The sequence below is a fragment of the Telopea speciosissima genome, chromosome 11, assembly GCF_018873765.1.
Source record: "Telopea speciosissima isolate NSW1024214 ecotype Mountain lineage chromosome 11, Tspe_v1, whole genome shotgun sequence".
NCBI lineage: Eukaryota > Viridiplantae > Streptophyta > Magnoliopsida > Proteales > Proteaceae > Telopea > Telopea speciosissima.
In genome coordinates, this window is record NC_057926.1 from 15391495 (window position 1) to 15415191 (window position 23697).

The following is a 23697-nucleotide window of genomic DNA, read 5'->3' on the forward strand; positions in this document are numbered from 1 at the left end:
CTCAACTTCTCTACTCTAATACCATGTTAGCACTGCTTAACCCCAAAGTTCTAGCTGTTAAGTGAGGGCAACAACAATGTAAATCAACAAATCATTGTAAGTTCAGGCATGCTATGAATTTTCGAACTCAAGTAGCTGTGGGGGGTAAGATGCAATGATGAATGTGGTCCATCAAACTTCAATTTTTCTGTTGTTCTGTTTCATTTGGTTGCTTTTATTTTATAATGGTCTATGGTGAGGGATTGGAGCTTTTTTATTGGAATGAGATCTCGTTCTCTGTTTTTGTTCATTATGAAAATTGTTGGCTCTTTTATTTCTCTTTTTGTGTGTGAGTGTGTGTGTGTGGGGGGGGGGAGGGCTGGGTCATGTGATAATTCTTTTGAAATCTGGTGGGACCTATGGCTTTGATGATTGGTGGACTTCTTTTTTAGGAGATGTGATTATGATTTAAAAAAATTTTCCATTGTAATTCATACCTTACCCATAGATTTGATAACATTGGGTAACCGCTAAATTTTTAACTTATGATGATTTTACATTGCTCATGACCATTCAACATGAGAAATAAAATTTGATGATGAAGATTCCCACAAGCCTTATTTGTGTAACCATTATAATGGTAGAAAAATTGAAAAATCGAGTTAGTCATGTTAGCAATAACATTTTTGGGATAAGATTTTTTTTTCCACCCTCACATTACGAACTTTCGATACCAAAATATTTCAGTGAAACAAAAAACCATAGAGTTTTTATTTTTATTGTATTATTTGATGTGGCATGAAGCATAAACTTTATTTCCTCATAAGTTAATTTTTCAAATAAAAATGAACTGTAATATGTAGCTCTAATTTATTTATACATCTCATGGATATTTTATGTTGTCTTTAGGCAAATAATTTACGAGTGATGCTCTTGGGTATGGTTGATGATCCCCGTGTGGTTCTCATCAAGCTTGCAGACCGCCTACATAACATGAGAACCATGTATGCAATCTAGAGGTTCTGGTATTTTATTTGTTATTGGTTGAACTGGTGAGACATGCTTTTACTGTTAACTGACTCACTTCTCAGAATGAGCAATATTCTTTTTGATGAATTACTTAAGGATGATATTATCCATTGCTTGGTTACAATTGTTCGAGTCTGGAAACAGCCTCTCTGTGAAAGCAGGGGTAAGGCTGCGTACATTATGATCCTCACCAGACCCTGCAGTGGCGGGGGCCTCGAGCACTGAGTACTCCCTTACTTAAGGATGATATTATCCTTATTTGACAATCAAACTTCCTATGTATATATATATATTTTTCTCTTGGACTGATGTCATGGTTTTTCTGACAAATGTTTTGGCTTATAATATTATCATATTCACACTCTTAGATCACCTCTTCTTACAGTTATGCACTTTCATCACCCAAGGCCCAAGCTGTTGCACAGGAGACATTAGCTGTGTGGTGCTCACTTGCTTCAAGATTGGGTGTTTGGGCTTTAAAAGCTGAATTGGAAGATCTTTGCTTTGCTGTTCTTCAGGTTGGTCAATTCTTCTTTTTTTTTTTTTTGATAGGCAGAGAAAAGATTTATTAAGAAAGAGAGAAGAATGTGGAGATTACGAGTTATCTCAGTGTAACCAAGAAATGGACTCTACAATTTTTTTTGCATATCAACAAAAAGGAATTATCTCTATGCAAATCATGCTTGAATGAAGTATAACCATTGAAAGCTTCCACATCTCAAAATATAGTCATAGCTTTAGCCCATCTCATGATGATTCTTTAATAATAGACATCATATGAGGCCAGTTTTGAACTTCATCCTCAAAGATACCACAAATTGAGAACACGAGTAGGCATCCTGTTGATCAAATATGCAGCGGTCAGAACAGCCTCACTCCAATATTTTGGTGGTACATTCATTTGAAACATCAAGGCGGGAGCTACTTCTAGTAAATGGCGGTTCTTGCGTTCAGCCACCCCATTCTGAGCCAGTGTGTCAATAGTTCAGCACATCTGGTTTGATGGAGAATGCCCTGAGATGCAAGATAGCTTGAAATGCCCATCTGTATACTCCTTCCCATTATCACTACAGAGAATTTTAATTTGGGCATTGAACTGGGTATGAGCAAAATTATGAAACGATTGGAAACAGTTGAAAACATCACTTTTATGGTGCATCAAATAAAGCCAAGTGCAATGGGTATGACAATCAATAAAAGAAACAAACCATTTATAACCAAAAATGTAAGAACACTGGGCAAGGCCCCACACATCCGAATGGATTAACATAAAAGGAGAATTACTTCGAGCATTCAAACTAGAATAAGAAGAACGTGTTTGGTTGGTTAAACTGCAAGCATCACAAAAACATCTTTGTGATTACATTTGGAAAATAACTTAGGAAAGGCTTAAACTAAAGTAACCCCAAGAGGGTGTTCTAAATGTTTATGCCAAAGTAACAAGTCAGGAAGAACAACGGGATCAGCAACAGTCGGATGAGCATGACTTAGAGGAGAAGCAATTGCATCGAGCAAATAGAGACTACCATAAGCTTTACCAAAGACAATCGTTTCCCCGTTACCAGATCCTGGAAAAGACAATGAGAAGGAAAAAGGTCACTTTACAATTAAGATCGGAAGTGAGGCGACTAATAGAAAGGAGATTTGTAGTAAATTTAGGACCATGTAAAACAGAATTTAATGTCAAGGTGGGAGAACATGTGATAGATCCCTTCCCAGCAATAGAGGAAAGAGAGCCATCAGCAATGCACACTTTGTCCTTAATAGAACATGGAGAATATTTGGAGAAAAAATTGGCCTTACCGGTCATGTGGTCTGAGGCACCAGAGTCGAGAATCCAGGATTGGGAAATAGTGGGTGCACAAAGACCAGCAAAAGAAATACCTAGGGTTGGAGAATCTGAAGGTATTAAGGTATAAGAAGAAGCGCAAACAGAATTGGCAGAGCCGGAGAAGTCCAACTTGGTTACCAAATGGCGGAGAAGCTTGGTAAGCTCAACCGGAGAAGTAGAAGGGGCAGCACCAGGTGGAGGATTAACTGCAGTGGTCTTAGTATGATTTACTGAAGGTTTCCCATGATCACGACCTTTGTTGGAAGAGGCAGTGGGGAGCCCATGAAGCTTCTAAGAAAATTCCTTGGTGTGTCTCTCTTTCCCACAATAATCACATTGATAGGATCGCGTTCAGAATGATCACTGTGGCGAGAAGAACCACCTTTGGATTGCACAGGAGAACTAGACAGAAGAGCCAATCGGTCTTGGGAAGAAGGGGGCAACATAGCAGCGCGACGGCTGTCTTCGAGTTGAATTAGGGAGTGAGTCTGTTCCAAAGTGGGGAATGGATCCCTGCTAAGAACCTGGGCACGGAGTTGATCATACTCCACATTAAGTCCAGCAAGAAAATTATACACCTTGAATTTATCTTCTCATTTCTTGAACTTGATCATATCTTCAGGGTTAGAGGCCTGGAATGTATCATAAAAATCCAGTTCTTGCCACAAGCTGCTCAACTTAGAGTAGTATTGGGATAGGCTGAGTTCCTTCTGCTTGGTCTCATGAAGTTTCTTACACAGTTCATGAGAACCGCGGACTTGCCCTTCTATACCAGATGTATCAGAAGAAAGATTCGACATCATTACAAAAAACGGGATGATCAACCACAGAGTTGAAGGTAAAAAAACTAGATCATCAACAGATCTGCAAAAACTTAGCAGTACAAAAACCACTGCCTTCGTAGATCATGATTAAAGGCTGATAGAACAAACAAAGAGGGAAAAAGCCCTCGGCGGTGGAGAAAAACACCATCGAGGGGTGGCAGATGAAGGGAGTTGGAACTCCCTCCCTGCCTCTCGGTGACACTAGAAGGGAGACCAAGAGAGAGGAAAGCGCAAGATGTGGCGGTGCTAAGGGAAAAACAAGAAAGAGAAATAGAGAGGAGAGAGGCAGTAACGGCTTTGGGAATCCCTAGGTTGATTTTGCCTAGAGCTCTCATACCATGATGGTTTTGGGAATTATGACTTGTGACAATGAGACACCAGTCCACCGATATTTATAATAATAAGATGTGAGGTACAAAGACAATAAAGCCCCTAAGCAACATTACATAACTCCTAAGGACATTTTTACCCTTATATCCCATATTACAATAGAGACAAAAGAAGGGATTAACGCTAAGTTAGAGCTATGTAGATCAACCTTGGAAACAAGAAGCTTTAAGATTAGTAGAACGAAGATGGAGTATATGATGTGTAATTTTGGTCACACTATGATGGATACCATATTTCGAGAACTCGTTTCGTTTCGGTATTTCGAGCTGACCGAAATATCCGAAATATTCGAAATTTCGGATATTTCGGTCGAAATATTGTATTTTTTCTGGTATGTTTCGATAGGTCATTTCGGTGGGTTTTAGGTCAAGTTAAGGCCTGAAACTTCATGGAAACCCTATTTTAGGCTATATAAACACGTTTAAATGTTCAAATTGCAAAAATAGTCACCCAAAATGGTGTTTTGGATGTGCATCATTGATTGGCAATGTACGGTCGAATCCTAATGTATAAGTGTATAACTTAGTTAATTACACATTTACACATACACATTGTACATTAAACAAGTAAATTGACTTGGAACTAAGTTGGAAACATAATGACTCATAAGTTAAGTCATAAATCATAATATTAAGTACATAAGACATCAAGTCAATAACAAGTTAACAAATAACAACTTAAGAGTTAAGATTTAAGAAGATGATATCAAACATTCCAAATCACAATATGTCAATATCCCCAATTGTCCCCTACAAGGCTACAAGTCAAGTAGTCAACTAGTCATCATTCATCTCAAATGTTTACAAATTTGCTAATAATAACTACTCCGCCGTCCAGGATCAACCCCACTCATGGTCATTGGAGCCGACGTGTATTACTCTCCGATGTAGGACAAATGCATGCCACGTCATAGTCCGGGAGAAGAAGCGAGTGTAGTCATCCACAGTGGCCATGTAAATCGCATCATCAACATCTTGAAGGTAACCTATCCTAGGATATAGGTCACCAAAGCGTGAAGAAGTACCACCCATTGATCCACTATGATATGAGTCATATGACGACTCGGGAGCATGTACGGGTTGTACGGCTGCGGCTGGTGGGTTGGGTAGCCGATATAGGAAAAGAAGTCATGCACAAAAGACGATCCACTATATCCTTGTGAGTGGGAGTCATACTCAAAGCGGGAATGGATGGAGAAGATATAGGTCGCGCCCCCTGAGTGCTGCCAGAATGCCCTTCGCCACATGGATGTGAATGAGATGAACCATGCTACGATTGTCTTGGAGATGGACTGCTGTCTACATGAGCAGATGGGGCACGGAAATGCCCACTCGATCCTCTGTCTTTATCGCCAATACTCAGTTCACCAACAGAGCAGATAGGGCATCAATGTCCATAAGCTCGGCTTGCCTACTAGTACCACTACCACGACCACCAGACGGGACTGGCCTTTGCTTTCTCGAGTAGGTCGAGGTGGACGATGTGGGCCGTGTGGCCGGTGTGGGGCCGGTGGGGGGCACGGCTGCCTCTCTGCCCCTCTTGCCTCGCTCTGTCGTTTACCACGGTTCGTCATAATCGAGACTAGTTTCTTGTTACATGAATAAAAGACAATTCATTAATCATCAAGCACATCAATTCTTTTAGTTTAAAATTTTAAATGTTTAAGAATTAAGATTTAAGAGCACTAACACAAGTATATAAGTATATAACTATTTAGTATTTTTCCCCTAACCCTCATATTTTTCTCATATTTAAAAACAATTTTTAAAAATATTTTTCAAATAAATATTGGCCTAGCACAACAAAATCGAAAAGATATGTAAATGGGCAGCAAATAAGAAGTATGTACAATTTACTTTTATATTTTTCAGTAATTTTAAAACAAAAACCTCATATTATTTCTTATTTTTTGCTATTTTTTTGAATTTTTTAAATATTTTTTATAATTTTCAAAAATTAAAATAATTAATTATTGGCAGAAAAATATTTTTGACACCATGAGGCCATAGATCGCCAATGGTGTCTAACATATATTTAATTCATCACCATACAATATACATAACCCTATTATTTTTGATTTTTGTTGTAAATATATCCAATTTTTGAAGTAGAAAAATAAATAAATAATATATATACAAAAAAATTTCGACACCGTGAAGTCGTAGATCGGCTTCCGGTGTCTAACATATATTTATTTCATCACAAACAAACATGTTGATCAAGCATTTCCCTAAAAAATCAATTTTGAGAATATGGTTTTACCGAAATAGTGGAAAGGCTTCACGGATGTGCTAAGAAGTTTGTTCTCCAAGTGATTCCGGCGTAGATGTGGCAAGGATTCAAGTGGGAAGTGGAAGATTGAAGAAGAAATAAGCAAAACCTTCAAAAACCAAGCAAAAGAGGAAAAATGCTCTGTTTTCTGGTCTCGGTGAAATTTAATGAGACTATCAAACATGGTATTTTATATAAAGCATTTTCTCGAGATTTTTGAAATCTCGCGAGATTTTGAAAATGTCTTGAAATATCTCGAAATCTCGAGAATTTCGATCGAAATTTAGTAATTTATTGATTCGAGGGGTCATTTCATTTCGAGGGGGTCGAAATTCTCGAAATTCTCGAAATCTCGATCGAGATTTCGCGAGATTTTGAACTATGATGGATACTGACATGGTGCGAATTGAGGAAAGAGAGATACCACAAAGAGACTATTTTAGATATCTGGAGTCAATCATAAATAAAGAATGTGACATAGAGGATGAAGTTTCACAGGGAATTAAAGTGGGATGGATGAAGTGGAGAGGTGCGTCCGGAGTACTATGTGATGGACGAATTTCCTTAAAGCTTAAAGGAAAATTCTATAGGATTGTTGTACGACCGACAATGATGTATGGGGCATAATATTGGGCATTTATGAACTGTCATATTGAGAAGCTATGTGTAGTAGAGATGAGGATGTTAAGATGGATGTGCGAAAAAACTAAGAAGGATAAAGTCCGGAATGATCGTATTAGAGCTGACTTAGGAGTTGCCCGAGTCAATGACAAGCTCCAAGAGAGTCGTTTGAGCTGGTACGGTCATGTTCAACGGAGGCCTAGGGACGCCCCAGTAAGGAGGGGTGATATGATTCCGATTGAAGGAGCTAAAAGAGCTAGGGGTAGACCTAAAATGACCATAGAAGAAGTTGTGAGGAAGGACATGGATTGTATGGGTCTTGTACCAAATATGACCTCGGATAGAGCCTGTTGGAGGGCAAGGATCCATTTTGCAAACCCCATTTAGCAATCAGAAAAGTGAACCAAAAACAGGGTTTCCGCCTCGTGTAGTATCAGGAGGTATAAGAAGCAACGAAGAAGAAGAATGGAAGCAAGGAAGAGGAGAGATCACATCTAATAAGAGAACCAAGGTTACCCAGAGGAAGAGAGAGAAAACCAGATCTCACAATTAGTAACACAGCAGCACATAAAACTCAAAATTCGAATTCACTATTAAACAACCAATCTTTCTATTGGGGGAGAGGGGGGGGGGGAAGGTGCTTATATATATATATTAGTAAACTCACACGTGCATATGCACGTGTGCCAATATGTTAGAGAGAGAGAGAGAGAGAGAGAGAGAGAGAGAGAGAGAGAGAAAGCAAAATAAAAATTGACGTATGATTATCATACACATAATGTCCTATTAAATGGGAAGATTCAGATCTTATTAGCTAAATTGAAGATAATTAAAATTTCATAATTAAGGTACAAAAACAAAAAAAAAATAAAAATAAAAATTTTGACGTATGATCATCATACATATACCCATGTTGTCCTACACAAAAGAATTCCAAGACTCTGGGATACTTTGATGCCATTCTGCTCCTGGTTTCATGTTGAAATCAAGGTACATTGTCATTGTGCGGATATATACTGGAGAACGGACACCCATTGCTTCCCAAGCAATAACTCTGACTTCAAATCCATCTTCTTCTGTTGTCTTAATGTCGTCCTTTGGGATTGAACTTTGTATGTGAGTTTGGGATTGAACTTTGTATCCAGGGACTAATATTTTTGAATGTACATCAAATAAGTAACTTTATGTTAAACAGCATATATACCTGTAAGTCAGCAGTTCTTGTTGTGCCTTTGTTTCCAGCAAAATCTTGATGAGTGAAAGCTCCCTAAAATTCATTAATCACCAGTTCAGCTTCTCATAATCTGAACATCTACAAAAAATTATTTCTGAAAAAGGAAATGTGAATTTATATGAACACAAACCTCCAACGTGTATGTAAGTGTCTCAAAACCTGAAAGGAGAGAACTTAAATTAGTTATAGAAAGTGACAAAGAGACATAATTGTCTGAAAAGGAGCCATAAAAAAACTAAAATTTAAAGTACAAAAAAGTGCATTTGTACCAATTGATAAGACTCTCGGACCTCTATGAGTATGGTCTGGGAATCCCGCAAGAGCAGTAACTTCAAAAGCAAGCAAGGGAAGAACTGAGTTAAAATTCTTTATTTTAAAAGTAAGAGCAATAAAAAGGAGGAGAAGAAGAAACCTACCAAATAACTCATCCAACGTGAGTAAAGGATCAAATGACCATCTTCAACATCTGATAATTTCAAAATAGAGAGAACTTAGAGTAAGTTAAAAGAAAGGGTGCACTTTCTTTGTCTGGTAGAGCATCTGGGTGCTGGCTGGGCCTAGACACATTGGGCGTGACAGAAACAGTTAGATTACATACATGTGTGTATTAGGGAGTACTACATCGAAGGACCATATAAAATGAGCATTAATTAACTATTAATTAAATAATTAAAGGAGTATAATTAGTGTGATAGATAGTATTTTTAACCAAGTAAAGGAATTGGTTCAAGCACAGGACAAAAAACTATATTTCTTATTTTGTAAGATTGTAGGAGTATCAATGTAACCACAAGACCCCTACCTATGTATTATAAAAAGCTAATCCTGTCCATAAGTGCATAAGAAATTAATGAGAACGAATCGAAAGAGAGAACACCATGTCCTTCGGCTGAACACACTGTCCTCTGGCTCAAGATGATGTGTCAGCAAACATTAAAATATAGTGGAAGATCTGGATTTAAATAGGGTGTATTGGCAGAACAAGATTTGTTCAACTGACCATACTTACCAGATTGGACCTTAGATTTTTGGTTGGAAAATTGAACTTATTTTCCATCTTCATAAGAAAAGGTGGGATTCGAGGTTGGGTATATTGAGTGTATGTTCAGAAGTTCTTGTTTCAGGTTGAGTTTGATTGAAGTCAGATTTATTATGAGTTTTGTTTAGTGATCTTAGTCAAAGGTGTGCCCTAAAACAAGAAGTACATAGACTACGGAGATAAATGAAGAAATCAGTACATTTAAGTTTTGTGGCAAGAGTAAATCAATAAAAGGGATTTAACAGAATTTCCTAATTTATAGATCTAGAAAGTGAGTAACGCAGAAATTTTAATTCCATTAATAATAATAGATTTTACAGCAATTCGAATCCAAAGGCAACTAAACTGGAAGACATAGATCTAATAATCTAAACTCAGTACTACAAGGTCTACATTCAGAAATAAGTCTTCAATTCTTCTGATGAGGCTGATAGTGAATCATCATCGAGAGGCAAAAGAAAGCCTTTATCAACAGGAGGCTTGAAATCAGATGAAACTGACTCCAAGGTCCCCAAATTGTCTAGGCTATCTCCAAACTCATACCATTCTCGAATCTCCTGTTCAACCATTTCACACTCCTCATCATCAGAGATATCCTTGCATTGGTCATGTATAAGATCCTCCAAAAATGTATCTATGTGTTTTATCACTTTAACTTCAGGTTGTGGCTTTTTAATCATCTCTATCTTTGTAAGCGAGCTGAGGGGAGTTCTACATGCACAGGATGTCACTCTCTTCTTAGGGACAGAGATCAACTTCTTCCTATGCAGGAGTGAGCTACAGTGTATTTTATACTCACGGGCTGTCAGCCTTCTCTTAGGGGCAGAGACTGATTGGGAAGTTTCTTGTGTAGCAATAGGAAATCTAAGGAATATATTACAGATCATGTAAAATGTGACAACACAATTTAAAGGTGTCTATAAATTATAAAATATAGAATATAAGTTATAAATAAACACACAAAAGAACACATTCTCATTTTGTTAATGTTTATGCAAATCTTAATTAAAAATTTAAGTTCAACTACATGATCCCAAACATCAGAGTACTGGAAACTGAATCAGTAGATTCTAGAAGTGGGTGAAAAATGGAATCAAATGAAAACTGTGATGATGAAGTTGATATCAGTAAAACTTCCAAATTCAACAAAACAAACTCAACTGTAGAAAAATCTGTGGAGAATTAATTATTAGGAAATGGCTGAAGATTTTCCCCTGAACTATGTAAATTATTTCCAAACAATGCAAAAGAAGCAACTTGGGCATAAGGAATGGTTGCAATTATGCTGCTTGTATGGAGCATGTAAAATTAGGAAGAGAACAAACATGTTTGGAAGAAGCTTCTATGAAGTAAAATTACAACGCCTCTAAATTTTATGGTAATTCAATTGGGGGAAGAAATGAAAGAGAAACCAAGAACTACCATAAAAAAAATCCAAATATATTTTAAGTCATAAGCATCCCATGGCCGCCATAAAAACAAACGAGCAGCAGCTTGTGGCCGCCATAAGCATCCCATGGCTGTGGGACAGCAGCCAAGGCCAAGGTTGCTGCAGATACAGGGTGCAAAAAGAAAAAAATTAGTTTGAAATGCATGCCAGGCTGCTGCATGAGCAGCGCTTGTGGATGCCATACGCAGTCCATGGCCAGGGTACAGCAGCCAAGGCTGAGGTTGCTGCAGCTACAGGGTGCAAAAAGAAAAAATTGGTTTGAAATGCATGCCAGGCTGCTGCCTTCTGCGGACAGCCATGGTGTCCATGTGTGCAAGGCACAATGGTCAAGAGGCCTAAGGGAGTATGAGAGTGCAGGCCACATGAGCCTAGGTGGCCTGGGGTGCAAGGTATCTGGCAGCAAGGGCCAGAAGGGGCTGTGGTTGTGGGGACTGGTGTTTGAAAACACCCAATGCCGAGGATGTGCGATATACTTGCAGCAAAGGCTGCCTGGGTTTGGCGTGTAATGCACATGCTGGTTTGTATGCAAAGTGTTGTCGGCAGTGCATCAGAGAAACCAAGAACTATCATAGAAAAAATCCAAATATATTTGAAGTTCAGCTAACCAAATCAAAACAAACGACAATAACAAACAGACAAAAGGGGGGGGGGGAAATTAAAATAAAACTCATGGCAAATGAGATATCACAAAGAAACAAACATAGGAGGAAACAGGGATAAAAAAGGAAGAGACAAACTTGAACCAAACCAAAAAATTTTGATTGTAGCAAGGCCAATGAAAAGCCCAAAAAAAAAAGGAGCACAAATACAGATGAACATGTGCAATTTCTTAAAAAAGCAACTGTAACAGGGTTTGACAAGAGACATTGAACCCCATAAGCAAAATCCAATACTGTAAAATGGCCAAAAAATTTATGACACCTATGTTCTGCCCAGCTTTTTGAAGTGCTAAAACCTCTTTCCTGTATTGTTTATCAAACAGGGAAGGGAGAGACATTTATTTTTTTCCACTTTATCTCTCTATTATTACTATATCTTGTGACAAAATGGAATCCAGCATGTGACCTTATGGCTGTGATGCAACAGGTAAGCCAACTATCAGTGGTTAGAATACAAACCCTTGTATTTACATATTTCCTTTTTATACTTTTTGATAAATTATGATTTTATGAAAAGTGAAACAAAATTACATCAAGATGAAATACACTACTACCAACCACAATGAACAGCTGGAAACAGAACCAACAACAAACACGACCAAACAAAGATTAGTTAATAGGAAAAGAACCCAAATAGTACAACTCTATGTTCAGCCCAGGTTTGGGAAGCTTGTCAGCCAGGCAGGTCACCAACAAAAGGACTCAATCACTCATGATTGAGGCTGTGTCACCCTCCACAATCAAATCTAACCACCCATGGGAAAGAAAGAGGCCTACCTCAAAATTCTTTTATTATAATTTTATTTACCAGTCAAGTCTTATTAAAGAAAGGTTTGATAACAGAAGAGAACTACTACTAAAGGAAGGGGGAAAAAAGGAAATAACTTTCCTTTTCAAAGTAATTTTCCATGTTACAGCCTTACAAGTGTATTTTCTGATTGCAAGTATCACCACATAAAGCACAAACTTCAAACCAATGGTGGAAGGAATGAAAAACATGTATTAAACATAATCTCATAGATGCCTTATGCATGAATCACAGGTCATCACTGCCCAAGTGCATGCATAATTTTCTGTTGTAATATGGGTTCAAGGGTAAATTGTCATAGGGGTAATATTGTCCTTGTACCTATTCCAGAACATTCTTTCTCTTTTTATAAATAAAGGACGACTGTAGTCACTCTGACTCAAGCCATTATTCAAGGATTTCAACATGGTATCAGAGCCAAAAATCCTAGAATATGGGACCTAAAATTCCTTTCCTTTTTTTCTTTTTTGCTCTCCTCTCCATTGTGATTTCATCCTAGCAGCACCACCGTCAGCAGCCACCTCCGCCAGCAGACACCACCTCATCCAGCCTTCCGCCAGCACCCCACACCACCGCCAGCCTTCCGCCAGCATCTAACCCCACCGCCAGCCCTCCGCCAGCCTTCCGCCAGTCCCCCACCACCTTCTCCCACCACCGCTACACTCCCGCGACCCTTCCTCTTTTTTTCTCTCGCGGGGGGGTGGGGTGGCTTCCGAAAACTTGTGATTATTTTTTTAACCCTCCTTTGGTGGTGAGTTGACTCCCATCAAGGGTCCTTTTCTCTGCAAATTTTTTCCCTATGCAGTGAACAATTCTGCATTTTTTTCTTTCTCTATTATTGAGATTTTCCCTGTGACTAGCCACTATGCTTGACAACTCTAAGATAACGTCTGCTTCCTTTGGTCCTGACGGCCCATCGCAGCGTGATTTTGTGCCTTTTCCAACCAGTCCTATAAAATTAAATGGGGACAATTACCTACTGTGGTCTCGTTCTTGCTTGTTTGCTATTGGTTGCCATGGTCTCTGTGGCTACTTCATAGGAACTTCTGTCAGGCCTATTGATGCTGGTCATGCCCAAGAACGGTGGATGAATTCTAACTTCTTGGTTATGTCATATTTGGTGAATTCCATGAAGCAAGAGATTGCCGGTCGTTATCTCCTTCTTGATTCGGTGGTCAAGATATGGAAGACGACCAAGGACATGTATTCTCAGGTTGGGAAATGCCGCCCAATGCTATGAGCTCCGTCACAAGATCCACTCTACCAAGCAGTTGGAGTTGTCGCTTTCTTAATATTATAACACCATGTGCACCATGTGGCAGCAGTTGGGTTTTCTGGGTACCTTTACTGCAACCTGTGATGTTGATGCAATGGCCTTCCAGAAGAGGGAAGATGGTCAACGTGTTTTTGATTTCTTGGCCGGCCTCAATATTGAGTTTGATCAAATCTGGGCAAATATTGTGACTCGTGATCCTCTGCCCACTCTTGAGCAGGCATATGCGATTCTTTCTGTTGAGGATAGTCGCCGTACAGTCATGGTTCAATCTGTTACTCAGGAAAGATCGGTTCTTATCTCTAGGGCTCCATCTTCTTCCCATGGCAATTCTTTGTGTTCTGTTACTGGTGATCGACCATCTAGGGATCGCCCTCCAATTAAATGTGATTATTGTGGGAAGGAGTGGCACACAAAGGACCGCTGTTGGAAGTTACATGGTTGCCCTGCAAATACTCGGGGGCATGGGAGAGGTGGTTCTAATCAGTCTCATAGCACCCGTTTTAATCAGGCCTCCACTGAAGAGCAGCCCGAGCAATCTCTTTCTTAGGTTGTGGCTGAACTGCAAAATCTCAAGGATATGATGACTTGTTTGGACACGTCTTCTTCAGCATCTGCACCTTCTTCATTGGCTACTCGGCTACTCAGAAGGGGTACAAATGCTATCATCCTCCAACCAGAAAATTATCTGTTACCATGGATGTTGTGTTTTGAGAATCCGAGGCCTACTTTCAATCACCGGTACCTCTACAGGGGGAGATTCTAAGTGATTCAGAGGCCCCACTGATTGTTCCTCTGGATTTTCATATACCTACTATAGAGGATTCTTCTGTGGAACTGGAATGGGATTACAAGTCAGGAACAAGAAATGGGACAGATTGAGCAGCAACAGTCCAGGGGAGAAAAATTTGAAAAGTTATTCTCAGGGAACGTCGTTTCCTTCTTATGAACTTTTGTACAAAGAGACCACCACCACTGATCCTACTTAATCTGCACCTGCTCCGAGTCGTACTCATTCTCCTGGTAAGCTTCCTTTTGATCCCAGTCTGGATTTACCTATTGCTATTCGGAAACCAAAGCGGAGTTGTACACAACACCCAATTTCTAATTTTGTGTCCTACAACTCTCTAACTCCTTCTTTCCATGCCTTTACACCTTCATTATCCTCTGTTACTATTCCTAACAATTGGCAGGAAGCAGTACCAGAACCAAAATGGAAGGATGCGATGAATGAAAAAATGCATGCCCTGGAAAAAAATCAGTCCTGGGATTCGGTGATTCCTCCACCAGGAAGGAAACCTGTTGGCTGCAAATGGGTCTTTGTTGTGCAGCACAAGTTTGACGGCTCAGTAGAAAGGTATAAAGCAAGGTTGGTTGCCAAAGGGTTCACTCAAACCTAAGGAATTGACTATCAAGAGACCTTTGCTCCTGTGTCAAAGATGAATACAGTGAGAGTCATAATTTCTTGTGTTGTGAATCAAGGTTGGGATCTTCAACAACTTGATGTGAAGAATGCCTTTTTTACATGGAGAGTTGGAAGAGGATGTCTATATGGAGGTACCTCCTGGATTTGCCTCACCAGACACTTAGGGAAATGTGTGCAAGTTGAAGAAGGCATTATACGGCTTAAAGCAGTCACCTCGGGCCTGGTTTGATCGTTTCCATAAAGCTATGGTTGCGAATGGATATAAATAGAGCAATGCTGACCACATGCTGTTTGTTAAAAGAGTGGGACAACATATCGCTATTTTGATTGTCTATGTAGATGATATAGTGATCACCGGAAGTGATACACAAAAAATTCAGAAGTTCAAGACCTACTTGGGTACTGAGTTCGAGGTCAAAGACTTGGGCAGATTGTGGTATTTCTTGGGAATAGAGGTTGCCTATTCAGCCAAAGGTATATCTCTTTCCTAGAGAAAGTATACTCTTGATTTGTTGAATGACACTGGGATGCTTGGGTGTAAACCTGCCGATACACCTCTGGAACCTAACATACACTTGAAGAGTAACGAAGGTGACCCTGTGGATAAGGGAAGTTATCAGAGATTGGTTGGGGGATTGATATATTTATCCCATATCCGATCAGATATTGCATTTGCGGTAAGCATAGTCAGCCAGTTTATGCATGATCCTCACTCTTCTCACTTGGAAGCAGCATACCGGATCCTAAGGTACCTGAAGTCCTCTCCTGGTAAAGGAGTCCTATATACCTCACACAGTCATTTCCGGGTGGAAGCTTATACTGATGCAGATTGGGCAGGCTGCCCTGATGATAGAAGGTCCACTTCTGGATATTGCACCTATGTTGGAGGTAACTTAACTACTTGGAGAAGCAAGAAGCAGGCAGTGGTAGCTCGGTCAAGTGCTGAAGCTGAGTTTAGAGCCATGGCACAAGGCATCTGCGGACTTCTCTGGCTCAAGGGGCTTCTTCAAGATCTTGAAATGTCAGTTGATCTTCCCATGCGACTCTATTGCGATAGCAAATCTGCAATCAGCATTGCCCATAACCCACTCCAACATGACCGCACCAAACATGTTGAGATTGATCGGCACTTTATCAAGGAGAAGCTAGAGCAAGGAGTCATTTGTATTCCATTTGTTCAGTCTAGTGATCAAATGGCTGATATTCTTACTAAGGGAATTAGTAGTAAATTATTTTGTTCTGTTGTTAGCAAGTTGGGCATGTTTGACAGGTATGCACCAACTTGAGGGGGAGTGTTGTAATATGGGTTCAAGGGTAAAATTGTCATATGGGTAATATTGTCCTTGTACCTATTCCAGAACATTCTTTCTCTTGTTATAAATAAAGGACAGCTGTAGTCACTCTGACTCAAGCCATTATTCAAGGATTTCAACATTTTCTAATGTGTTCTGTGGCACATGAGAGATCAGAAGTCACGAACATAGCAGGAAACAGGGATAAGAAACGAAGAGGAGAAGAAAAGAGAGAGATACAGAGACTCATTACTCATAGTGATCTCTTCAGTAGTCTCAATCCTGTTGAATAAATTTTGCAATCTTTCCCTGTTTCCTAGAGCCTGAAGAAAATACAATATGAATCTGAGGAAGAGTACAGGTTCAAATGATGTGTTTATTGTACATAAATCTCTCTCTACGAACATAGCAAACAGAAAAAAAGGAGGGCAATAAAAATCCAACTCGACCATACCTGTGAATCCCTACAAATCAGTAGTCTCTGAATCACTTCTGCAACGGATGAGAAGGTGAAGAAAACACAATACGTTGGGTGAGAAGGTGGGAAACGGATTTTATACAGCCATGGGCAGAGCCGACGGGAGGTGTCCATTTCTATTTTCTCAGATGTTGCGTCGTTTGACTCCTATTTTCTCAGAGAGGATGCATATGAGAGGGATAGTGGGAAGATTCGGAGTGCAAGGATGAATATGGAAACAGGACTCAGGAGTTCCTCGTTGGATTCCTATTTTCTATCAGAGATTGCTTTGATTCATTCCTATTTTCTCTCAAGAGAGGTTGCTTATGAGTGGGATAGTGGAAAGAAATGAAGCAACAATTATTCGGGAAAGGGGACTCAGGGGTATTTTGGGCGTTGTAAAAATTTGACAAATAGAGCTTGCGTATGAGTGGGATAGTGGAAAGAAACGAACTGCAAGAATGCATCTGATCGGGAAAGGGGAACCAGGGTTATTTTGGGCATTGGAAAGGGGACTCAGGGTCATTTTTGTCAGCTGAAAAAATTGACAAAAAAAGTAGAGTACATACTTTTATAGGATACATATATATATAGTTGCTAACAGAACTAATATCTGACTATCTCATGGATTCCTAGTCACAAACTGAGACTGAGTAATAGATTAAAAACCAAAAAAAATCAGTTACTCTACCACCAGCCTACTCTAATTCAAAGACCCACTTAAAGACTGAAACTAGACTACTATCTCAGTAACTGACGAAAGATTTTAAAAACACCACAAAAAATTAATTTTAATTACAATATTAACCCCAAACTTTAATACCAAATCTACACTTATTGGAACCAATGGCTCAATTTTGGCCTGGTTTTCCATGGCATGGGCTTCCAAACTGTGTAATGCATATCCAGCCAGGCTTCTGCATCTGTATCACTCATTTTTATTTCTCTCTCTCTCTCTCTCTCTCTCTCTCTCTTTCTCATTCTTCTTCTTCTTTCAACCTTGAAAGACACAATTAAACTAATTTAGTGTTTAATGGATTGTTTCTGCTACAGCCTCATACTTTTCAGAGAATGCGAGCTGAACTTGCTTCTATGTGGAACCCTAGCGTCAAGGCCAGAAATCTGAAGAGAATATCTCCTAAATCCAGCTCTCTGGTACCCTTGCATGAAAATCATATGATTTCTGACTCTCCTAAATCAAGGCAAGGATCTATGATGGCAGCTGATGACGATTTTGCAACTATGAAGGTGTGATGTTTTTCTTTTCTTTTTCAATCTTCTGTATGTTTTAAACTTTCATTATGAAATTTGAGAATGAAGTTTGAGCATTGCTAATGGAAATGAAGATCAATTATCTTCACATGGTTAGAGCTCAAATAAATTAGTTACATAATTTTTTCTGTGGAATTTCTGAACAGGGAATAATATATCCGATGAAGACTGAAGCCTTTCATTATTGTTGATATTAGTTTACTGAACATAAGACATTACCTTTTCTGAAATCTTTGTGTCAGACATGATACTGTATCCATGAGTTCCACTCATACATCTTCTGGAGCTTATTCACATACATACTTATTTGTCATACATAAAGTTATCACACACAATAATATTAGCAAGACAGAAATTAAGAGAATGGCTTGAGTGAAATGATATTCACACTCAGCCCCTTCATTTGTAACATTCACTTATAAAGCAGAATTACAATACTGTCCCTGTATAGCCAACTATGCTTATAACAGGGAATAAATAAAGAAAAAAACCCAAAATACCCTTATCAGGTTACATAACTCAACACTCCCCCTCAAGTTGGTGCATAGATATCACACATGCCCAACCTGACTAGACTAGGATGAAATAACTTTCCACTTAACCCTCTAGTGAATACATCTGCAAGTTGATCATCAGATTTCAAAAAAGGTATACAAATCTGCCCACTTTCTAACTTCTCCTTGATGAAGTATCTGTCGATCTCCACATGCTTGGTACGATCATGTTGCACTGGATTGTGAGCAATGCTAATCGCTGCTTTGTTGTCACAGGACAACATCATTGGACGATGAACAGAACCACCAATCTCTTGGAGTAAGCTCTAAAGCCACAATAGCTCACATATGCCCTGGGCCATGGCACAGAATTCTGCTTCAGCGCTGGACCTAGCCACCACATTTTGCTTTTTACTTCGCCATGTGACAAGGTTACCTCCTACAAAGGTTCAATAGCTTGAAGTGGATTTCTATTCAGGGTTACTACCCCAGTCAGCATCTGTGTAAGCCTCAATGTGAAGATGATCATGTGGAGATAGGAGAATCCCTTTCCCTGGAGCTGAATTCAAGTAGTGGAGAATACGAAAAACAACAACCATATGGGTAGAGTAGGGATCATGCATGAACTGACTGACCAAGCTAACTGCAAATGCAATGTCTGGTCTAGTGTGGGAGAGATAGATTAGTTTTCTCACCAACCATTGATAGCGCCCCTTATCAACAGGATCACCATCCTTCTCTTGTAGACGAGTAGTAGCCTCCAAAGGGGTGTCACATGGGTGACATACTAACAAACCAGTCTCTGAGAGTAAGTCCAGAACATATTTCCTTTGGGATAGAAAGATGCCTTTGGGAGAACGGGCAACTTCAATCCCAAGGAAGTACCTGAGTTGTCCTAGATCTTTTATTTTAAATTCTCGTCCCAAGAAAGTCTTCAGGTGAGAAACTTCATCTGCATCATTGCCAATCACCACTATGTCATCGACATAGACGATAAGAAGAGTGACCTTATCTCCATTTCGCTTGATGAACAAGGTGTGATCAGCATTGCTCTGTTTGTATCCTACAAAGATCATTGCTTTATGGAACCTGCCAAACCAAGCCCGAGGAGATTGTTTCAGCCCATATAATGCCTTCTTCAGTCTGCAAACCTTCCCATGAGTCTTGTCACAAGAGAAACCTGGAGGAACCTCCATATAAACTTCCTCCTCCAACTCTCCATGAAGGAATGCATTTTCCATATCCAATTGCTACAAATCCCAGCCAAGATTGATAGCATATGACAGCAAAACGCGAACAATGTTCAATTTTGCCACTGGGGCAAATGTCTTCTGATAATCAATCCCATAGGTCCGAGTAAAGCCCTTGGCCACCAGCCTAACCTTATATCTGTCCACTGTTCCATCCGGCTTCTGCTTAACAACAAACACCCATTTGAAATCTACTGGTTTCTTGCCTGAAGGAAGAACCACCAGCTCCCACGTCTCATTTTTGGATAAGGTTGTCATCTCTTCGATCATGGCTGCTTTCCATTTTGGATCTGCAATTGCCTCCGGCCATATTTGAGGAATAGAAACAGAGGAAAGAGAGGACACAATGCACGATAGGAATGAGACAAAGCATCATAGGAAACAGAATTGGAGATGGGATGTTGGGTGTAGGACCTAATGCCTTTGCGGGCAGCAATAGGTAAATCAAGAGAGGGATCCTTACCAGGTAATGTACCAGAGTCTGGATCTGGATCAAGTTCTGACGAGTATAGACTTTATCAATAGGAATCTGACTCACAGGTCTACGCTCCCCTGAATAGAAATGGGGGCTGACATTGGAGGTTCTGGAGATGTAGGCTCCCCCTGAATAGGAGCCGGTAGAAGAGCAGACACATCTTCAAGCACTGGATTATGCTCCCCTTGAAGAGATGGCTGAGAATAATATGTCAGGGACTCATGGAAGGCAATGTCCATGATAACAAATGTACGCCGAGAGGGTGGGTGATAACACTTGTATCCTTTTTGGGTGGTGGAGTAGCCCAAAAAGATACACCGAACACTTCGAGGATCGAGCTTGCCATGAAGATGATGGTTGCAAGCATTCCAAATACAACCAATTATTTTTGGGGGGACCACAAAAGAAGAACCTTAGAGAAGGTCAACAGGGGCACGACCCTCAAGGACAAGGGTAGGCATACGGTTGATGAGGTAGTCAGCAGTGAGGATAGCATCACTCCAATATGGAGAAGGAACTTGCCGTGCAAACATAATTGCCCAAGCCACTTCCAGACATAGTTATCAAGGTAGGAAGGCGGCCATGGCATTTTAGAGGGTCAGAAGTCAAGGCGACACCGCCATGGCGGCAAGGCATCCGACATGGCGCCCAAGGCGTCCAAGGCAACCAAGGACCCTAGATGCCATGACGTTGCCATGGCGACGCCTTGATAACTATGCTTCCAGAAGGTGCCGATTTTTTCTTTCAGCCACGCCATTCTGAGCCGGGGTGTCTACACAGCTGGTCTGATGAAGGATGCCATTTTCAACCAAGTAATTTTGGAATTGGCCTTCTATGTACTCCCTACCATTATCACTCCACAGAATTTTTAAGATGGCATTGAATTGGGTCTGAACAATACAATGAAATATTTGAAAACATCGAAAAACCTCACTCTTGTGCTGCATCATATACACCCAAGTGGTCCTAGTAAAGCAGTCAATAAAGGAAACAAACCATCTATGGCCAGAAATAGAAACACAATGGGCAGGGCCCCACACATTAGTACGAACTAAAGTAAAGGGAGAAGAACTTCTTTTATTTAATGGAGAGTAAGTGGAACGAGTCTGTTTAGCCAGAACACAGGCTTCACATAAAAACCCATCCTTTTTGCAATCTTTAGTCAACTGAGGAAACAAAACAGCTAAAGTTCGAAGAGGAGGGTGACCAAGCCGACAATGCCATAGATGGAGATCCCAAGAAGTGGCTGAATGTAACTGATGAGGCTGAGATAAAGCTGTTGGTGAACAAGTTTGATCCGTGTCAAGTATGTAGAGACTGTTAGATTAAATCGATCCAAATAGGGACAAAATCCTAAAAGCCAGGATCTCTATAGATGCAGTTACAGCCATGATTCGGTGTCTAAAACTCTATGGGACCTGATTGATTTTCTAATACGATCTCTAGACCAATTTGTTTTTAAAAATGTGCACATAAAGTTTTCTTAAAGGGAAAGAAGGTTATTTTGCAGTTCAAATCTTTTGTTAGACTACTAATGGAAAGAAGATTGGTAGAAAATGAAGGAATATGCAAAACAAAATTTAATGTAAGGGTAGGAGAGCAGCGAATGGAGCCCTTTCCATTAATAGGGGAAAGAGAACCATTAGCTACTCGGACACTATCTTTGCCAGAGCAGGGAAAATACTGGTGAAACACATGGGAAGAACTAGTCATGTGGTCAGTGGCATCGGAGTCTATAATCCAAGGAATTGAGACAGCCGATGCACAATGACTACTGACTGGAGTACCTGAGGCAAAGCGAGAACCAGAAGAGGCAGCAGGTGCAAAAGCCGTGGTAGGTGCAGCGGAAGAGGCCTGTAGCGTGCGACGGAAAGCCAGGAGTTCATCCTGAGTAAACCGAAGGTCAGTAGATGGGGCAGCAGCAGTAGTAGTAGAAGACTCCGTAAGATTTGCGTTGGGTTTGGATTTCACACGACCCCTTTTGGCCTCAAAATCAGCAGGCTTTCCATGTAACTTCCAGCATTGAGCCTTGGTGTGATAAGCTTGTTGCAGTGTTCACACTTGATAGGCTCCTTGGAGGCAGCATTACCACCATCAACGTGTTTACGGTAGGCAGCAATATCAGTAGGTGTAGAAGGTTGATAGTCAGAGTAATGATCCAATTGCTGGATTTGCTGCCACAAGCTTTTGAGGGCAACATAGTGCACAAAGACAGACAACTCCTTCTGAGTGAGGTCATGGGCCTTCTTGCGGATCTCATACATCTGAGCAGCATTCCCAGCACGTCCATAAGTCTCCTTGGCAGCACTCCAGATCTAATGAGCTATCTCCAGAAATAAGAAATTGTCGGACAGATCTGATTGCATAGAGTGGAGAAAATAAGACATCACCATTGTATCATGTGACATCCACTTCTCTTGCGGAGAACAGTGTCAGCCGGCATGGTGTTAGTGCCAAGGATATGGGCAGTAAGGCCACGACCAGCGATGGTCAAGTAGATAGTCCGAGACCACTTGAGGTTATGTGTCCCATCGAGCTTGATAGGAGCAGCAAGGGGAAGGAACTCTGTCCGGGACTGTCCATCAAGCTCAGAAGTTGCAGAAGAGGAGGCTGAACCTATCATGATGATTCAAAGAAATGCCCCAACAAAATGCACCAACCCAAGAAAGTAATTGCTGAAAAAGGTAACAGCAATAACCCCAAGAAATCTCCAATAAAAGAGGCTGAAAACTTGATCGAGTACTCTTCAATGATGATGGAAGAAGTCGTCAAAATTTTCCACCAATTGGAGAAGGAGAACTATAAGAGGCAATTCATCAAACACCTGTTGAGCACCCTTGTATGCTAAAATCGATAGCTGAGATGAGAGATATCGTGAAAGAGTGAACAACCAATAGCTGAAACTGAGGTCGAGGGAAGCTTGTGAGGGTAGTAAATAGCTCCAAAAAAAGTGGCACCAATAGGCAGCCCGGCAGTCCAAACCCAGAAATCGATTGGAGGTAGTTTTTGAACATAAAAACTGAAAAAAGGTCGATTAGAGGTTAGGATCTGCAAAGAGGGGATGGGAAAGGTTGATAGTTGCTGGTTAGGGTTGCAAAGGAAGCTCCAATCAAGAGAAGATCATCCTACAGCAGGTATCGAGGCTGAATCTTCAAAACTTGGAAAACTGCAAAACCGCAAAGAGAAGGGCAGCAACTATTGGGCATAAATGTGGTTTATGTCATGAAGAAGATGAGGTGGTTTGAAGGGCAGCAACTAGATCGTAAAAGCACCTCATTAGTGCTGCCCTAAGGTGAAGGGAAAGAACCAAGAAGAAGAGGAGAAAGAAGATCGAAGAAAGGAGGGAAGAAGGGGAAAACGACGGAGGGAAGGAGGTGGGTTTTTGGCCTTAGATCAGAATAGGGTTTTAGAGTCCTGCTCTGATACCATGTTAGCAAGACAGAAATTAAGAGAATGGCTTGAATGAAATGATCTCCACATTCAGCCCCTTCATTTATAACAGTCACTTATAAGGAAGAATTACAATACTGTCCCTCTATAGCCAACTATGCTTATAACAGGGAATAAATAAAGAAAAAAACCCAAGATACCCTTATCGGGTTACATAACTCACAAATAGCTTA

The 23697-nt window shown here is 40.3% G+C and overlaps 1 protein-coding gene across 6 annotated transcripts in view; it reads left to right on the plus strand.

The window, feature by feature from the left end:
• Positions 1 to 23697, plus strand: part of LOC122645824 (probable GTP diphosphokinase RSH2, chloroplastic) — a 92404-nt gene that overhangs the window by 10496 nt on the left and 58211 nt on the right. For 5 of the 6 annotated variants that reach the window (XM_043839202.1, XM_043839203.1, XM_043839199.1 and 2 more), the window contains exons 6-8: positions 889 to 983; positions 1394 to 1526; positions 17637 to 17831. In XM_043839202.1, coding sequence (XP_043695137.1) covers positions 889 to 983; positions 1394 to 1526; positions 17637 to 17831 — 423 coding nt within the window. The remainder of the gene's footprint in view (positions 1 to 888; positions 984 to 1393; positions 1527 to 17636; positions 17832 to 23697) is intronic. The other variant, XM_043839200.1, reaches the window with a different exon arrangement.